The 6,242-nt window shown below is 39.7% G+C and overlaps 1 protein-coding gene across 1 annotated transcript; it reads right to left on the reverse strand.

Moving 5' to 3' along the window:
- Positions 1 to 1,673: 1,673 nt before the first annotated feature.
- Positions 1,674 to 2,408, reverse strand: LOC142663874 (olfactory receptor 5AR1-like). Its single transcript, XM_075842708.1, has one exon. The coding sequence runs from the start codon at positions 2,406 to 2,408 to the stop codon at positions 1,674 to 1,676; it is 735 nt and encodes a 244-aa protein (XP_075698823.1).
- Between the last annotated feature and the right edge of the window lie 3,834 nt (positions 2,409 to 6,242).

Here is a 6,242-nt window from a genome sequence, read left to right on the forward strand (position 1 = left end):
CTTCCACACTTAGTAATGCAGGATCTTCAGGCCTTAGTCCCCATGCACACGGCTGTGCCCGTAATCACAGCCCCAGATTGTGGGCACAGCCGGCCACCGACGGACACCCGCATTTTCGGGCCGTGCTCCCATGCAAAGTATGGGAGCACGGCCCGTAAAATACGATAAATAGGACATGCTCCATAATTCCCGGCACGGTTCTACGACACGGCCACCCATCCGTAGCGCTACGGCAAGGTTTCCGCAGCCAATAGAACCGAATGTGTCCGTAAAACCGCGGACCGTAGTGCAGTTCACAGTTTTACGGTCGTGTGTATGGGGCCTAACACTAAAAGCCTAAGACTGTGAATCCCCCTGCAACAGAGTCTTAATAATTCCAACTCTCTGGGTCTCTGACCCCGAAGATCTAGGCAGCAAAGAAAGATACAATCTACAACTCACAAAAATGTCTAAACTGAGAACGATCACTAGAAAAATTATTAGGTAAATTTATACGAGGTTCAGGACAAGCCCCAGGAGTAACATTAACCCCCACACACACACCCCGCATGTTACGAGTAAGTTGTTCCTGAGAAACCAAACAAGCTAGAATATTCTACATCACAGAACCCAAGGTCTGAATCTAATCAGTCAAAATCTGCACAGGATTAGGATCAAACATGATGCGGCTCCCGGTGAGGATGGTTTATAATGTTACGCCGCTGGTGGTGTTTAAGACCTGCAATACCAGACAATCGTCATCACATGGGTGAAGCACGCATCAACAGAAAACGAAAGGCACAAGTAACTCACCAGTGTACGAGCGGAACCGAACACTGGAGGTAGAAGATGGAGACGATGCATAAATGAAGTGGATGGCAGATGAATAGCATGCAAGAAAATAACAGATGAATACACAGAGGACAAGACAGCACTCACTAACCCTATCTGAATACTATCCCACAGTAGGGTAAGACAACTGCTTGGCAGCAGACCAAACGCACAGGAAAGGCAAACAAACCAGTGAAACTAATGATCCCAGAACACACATCAAACCACTATACAAAAAAGAGAACCTTCAGAGGACCAACAGGTCCCACAGTACAAACAAACACATAGACAAGGAACAAAGTTTCATGCAAGAATCTGGAAAGAGTTAGCACATGCCAGAAACAGTATAACCTGCATCTGAGTAATCCAGGTATGATGTGTATATATAGCCCAAGAAAGGTACTCCATCCTAATCAACCAAGCAAGGCTAAATGATGACCAAATCCAGATTCAGACCAAAGGCATTGTCTATCAACGTCCAAACACAGAGAGAACATATCATTGATTGGTAGCAGTCCTGCTGCTAATCGTAACAGACGAAAAACAAGCGTATTTTATGTGGATTTAGATGCAGAATACGCATTGGAATCAGTGTGAAATTTACTCTGTGTGCACATGGCCTAGCGTTTTTTTCACCAGTGGATACGATACCACGTCAGTGAAAACCTTCCTCTACTGCACAGACTTATCTATAATGCTGATCTACTTTCTACTAAACTTGTAAAGAGAGATGGAAGGAGATGGAGGGCAAACAAGTATCAAAAACATGCTCAGATTAAAGCTACAACAAGAAATTTTCATTTTCTGATCTTTACATACAAAAATTTACTTAGAGGTATTTACCCTCAAAAGCCTCCGGAATATCAAAGCATTTGTTTCTTTATTTTGTACAGAGCTTCCTTCACCTCCTGATTTTTCAAGCTGTAAATAAGAGGGTTGAGCATTGGAATGACTCCTGCATACACAATGGCAAACACCTTGTCCTGGTCTATGGAATAGCTGGACTTTGGCCTCATATACATGCCAAGAACCGTTCCATAAAACAAGAGGATGACCGTGAGATGTGAGGAGCAGGTGGAGAAGGTTTTGTGTCTTCCTTCTGTAGAATGAATCTTCAAGATTGCTGAGATAATATACATGTAGGACACCAAGGTCATGACTGAAGGGACAAAGCCAATGACGGCACTTGGTCCAAGAATTATTGTCTCTATAGTTCCTGTGTCACTACAAGAAAGCATTATAAGAGGCTTCAAATCACAGAATAGATGGTCTACTTCATTTGACCCACAAAATGTACAAAATGATATCAAAATGGCATAAACAATGCCCTCAAAGACGCCTATACTCCAAGATGTCAATGTCATCCAGAAACAGACCGGTAGACTCATGAAATAAGAATAACGTAAAGGATGGCAGATGGCCACGTAGCGATCATAGGCCATGGCAGCCAGGATGAAGTATTCTGACACCATGAGCACCACAAAAAAGAATACCTGAGTGATACAACCATTGTAGGAGATGACATTGTTCCCAGTCAGAAAGATGTCCAACAACTTGGGCAGAACCATTGTGGTGAAGGACATATCCAATACAGACATGTTACATAAGAGTATATACATGGGACTGTGAAAATGATGATCCAAGCAAAACAGACCAGTTGCTAATAAATTTCCAACCAAAGTTGCCACATAGATGACCAGAAATATGACGAATAATACCAACTGGAATCTTGGAAACTCATGGAAGCCAAGGAGAACAAATTCAGTGACAGTGAAGTTCCTCACCTCCATTTTACAATGAACAGGTATACGAGAGTAAGTGGTATAATCCCAGACATAAAGCATAACATGATGACAATAGGAAAATGCAAGGTATATATATATATAATATGAATTCAGTACAAATTTTCACCAGAGGTTTGAGTATATTATTAATTGTAATGATGATGACTCTTGGGAATGACAATAATCAAGGCGAAATAAAATATGCTTTTATGGTTTTAATGATTTCGATTTTTTAATGATCAATGATGCAAGCTTAGAACTAATAAAATAAAATGTTCTAATCTTCAAAAAGGATTTGTAATGACAGCCCTATGGTTGGGGGTGGCCAGCAGGAGTGGGAACCCTCCTTATCACCAAGGGATTTGACTTGAGGCTTCACTAGGGAGCAGAGTCTAAGGGAACTCCCGGTCTTCACACTTTAACCCCATGTACAGGGATGTGGACTTTGCTGCGGGGGAACCCCAGGTGGCTACCCCCAGAGTAGCCTTATTTGGTGACGGCTAAGAAGACAGAGTGGTAATCGTAGCAAATATGTCTGGGCAGGCGGCAGAGGTTCAACACGATAAACGTAGCAATAGGTCAGGGCAGGGGGCAGGCATGAATGGTTATTAATAGGCAGAAGGTCGGTATACAGGGATTTATAAAACATGACTGCAGGGTTACTAGGAACACTATGTACCCAATTTCTCTGGCAATGTGTAGCAGAGCAAGCAGGGCTTTTATAGAGGGTCAAGTGATGTTTTCAAAACTGGCGCGCACTGGCTCTTAAAGAATACCAGGGTCATTGCGCACGTGCTAGGACCCAGTTGAGCACGTTGGCAGCTGGAGCTAGAAAGAGAGGAGCGGCATGAGACAGGAGGAGACGGCCAGTGGTAAGTAAACGGCGGGGAGCGGGAAACGTTACAGGAATGGTCAATGATAATACTATATATCAAATACTAAGTCAAGGGTAAAATAGATCGAAGAATGAGATGGAGCATGAATGTTTTCTATTGGTTCCCAAGATCTCTCCTCAGGACCAAAAACCCTTACAATCCACTAAGAATAGGAGTTTTCTTCTAAACCCTTTTTGCATCCAGAATCTTGTTAGCCTCATACTCAGTGTCTGGAGTAGAGGAAGCAGCAGAAAGGAGAAGACTTTTTAAGGAAATGATTCAATATAAGCATTCTAAGAAGAAAAGAGAAGAACTCATCAGAAACTACCAGGTTTGCGATTAAATCTTATATTAATTGCAATAGCGACCATGTCGTCTACCTTATTGAATGCTCTATTTGCAATTTAAAGTACGTAGGCTGTACAACCAGAAAGTTTAAAACACGTATTCTAGAGCATCTCGGTTATATCAGAAATACAAATATTACTAATATATCAAATGCAGCTAGACATTTCATCAGTTGTCATAATAGAAACATCAGTTCATTTCGCACTTATGCTATTGAAAAAGTTAGGGGGACAATCAGAGGAGGCGACTTAAAACATCTTTTACTTACCAGAGAAGCTTTTTGGATTTTTAATCTAGAAACCCGTTTTCCGCATGGCTTAAATCTTAAAAAAGAACTTATGTTCCATTACTAAGATCAAGATCATATTTAACATGACTCCTTTCCATTTAAGGTGACATTATACATATTTATAAAAAATTCTTTTCCACCATATTTACTAAATATCCTTATTTATCTATCAGATGTCTAGGACTTTATAAAACATCAAAAATATGATACCCGAGCGAAAAATTGGTGAAACAATTATATCGATTGTCAGCACGAACTTTTAATCAACACATCAAATATGAGATTATAGTCACTCAAATTTTTCGTACTTAGTCATTTATCAAACTGTATAGGAACGTTTGCTTACCTGGGACGATTGGTTTTCAATAAATTATTGTCATACACCGAGTATCTCTCGGTTATCCTCCGACTACTCAAATATCAAATTATACCTACTATATACGCAACATCTTCCATTTTACCAATAACATAAATAATTTGATGTAATACATTATAGTAATGTCCGTATATTGGCATAATTTGTTTGTTTTTTATGTAAATTGTTCCTAGCATGATGCCTGGTACATTCTACAACGTTTACATTTACAAGTACTATGCGCAATTGTTTCCAGCAATGTGATTCTGTTCAAATGTGCCATTATCTTTCAAACCCCATTCACACTCTCTGCGTTAGTTACTACTCTTGCCACATTAGCTTTTTCTCCTCGAAACGCAAATTGCCTCTTTTCTTTTTTGAATTACATCATGTTACTTTATTACATAGTGTATTAGTTTCTCTACTTCTTTTCCGATTACTCATTACATGACACAATGTTTAGCATGTATCGATGCAACACATTACAGTAATGTCCGTATATTGGCATAATCTGGTTGTTTTTTATGTAAACTGTTCCTAGCATGATGCCTGGCACATTCCACAACATTTACATTTACAAGTACTATGTGCAATTGTTTTCAGCAATGTGATTCTGTTCAAATTTGCTATTATCCTTCAAACCCTATTCACACTCTCTGCGTTAGCTACTACTCTTGCCATAATAGCTTTTTCTCCCTGAGACGCAAATTGCCTCTTTTTCTTTTTTGAATTACAACATGTTACTTTATTACATAGTGTATTAGTTTTTCTACTTCTTTTCTAAATTACTCATTACATGACACAATGTTTAGCAATGCTTTCCAAATAAATTAATTGATTTATTTTCAATATTCTATTTACCTTCACCACATATATGTTTTTCTTCGATCTATTTTTAATCAATTGTTTTTAAACATACTTGTTTGTATTTGTTTTTGATATATTTGTTTGCTATATATGTAGGAGTACAGTTGAGATCGTGTGCGTCTCTTTTTTTTTTTTTTTCCCCTCTATCTTGTCAATCATATATTCCAAACTTTTGGCTAAATAGCATATTTATAATGATAGAAGTATGCTTTCCCCTTGGTTTATAGATTAAACTTTTTTCATTTTCATGCAGGCTTCACTCACCTGTAGCCGTTTGTTAGTTTTTTTCTCATTAGTTTCTTTCAACCAATTGCCGACACCCACTGAACATTCCTAACACCTGACAATATCATATATAGACGGGGTAGAGTCACACGGTCTCAACTTCTTCTGCCATGATTAAGAACGCAGTGTGCGTTCGAAACGCGTAGGCTTTGGTACACTACCTGCTTACTCTTGCTCCGAGACCGCGTCTTGCATTCAAGATTTTACTATTTTTCCACAATAAACATGGGAATTGCCTTTCCCTTTTAATACCATCACTGGCGCTGGATCATTCTTCTCTTCTTTTCGTGCTACATACCGCGGGCCGTCGCGGGGATCCGAGCGACATCGCAGCAGACGCAGAAACCGGTGAGCTGGAGGCTTTCTCCCTTCTCTATACCATTCTAAGAAGAGTTACATGAAATGAGTTGGTTTGATTTGTCTCAAGGTGACATAGGGGCCCAGAAAGGAGCAAATTTAAAACATGGAGTTTTTAAACAAAAATGCTTATTAGACAGCCAGGCAGTGTCTCCAGGATGCAATTGAGGAGGAATTCTGTGTCTTTCTGGAACCAACTTACATCTTTGATAATAGCCTCCTTTGCCTCCTTCCTAATGAGGTGGACGTTGAACAGATTTGTTGCTGGGACC

Source organism: Rhinoderma darwinii, chromosome 11 (genome assembly GCF_050947455.1).
Source record: "Rhinoderma darwinii isolate aRhiDar2 chromosome 11, aRhiDar2.hap1, whole genome shotgun sequence".
In the NCBI taxonomy this organism is placed as follows: Eukaryota; Metazoa; Chordata; class Amphibia; order Anura; family Rhinodermatidae; genus Rhinoderma; species Rhinoderma darwinii.

Bases quoted from the DNA above. Each gene is read 5' to 3' on its own strand.
- LOC142663874 (XM_075842708.1), bottom strand. From the start codon at position 2,408: ATGTCTGTATTGGATATGTCCTTCACCACAATGGTTCTGCCCAAGTTG.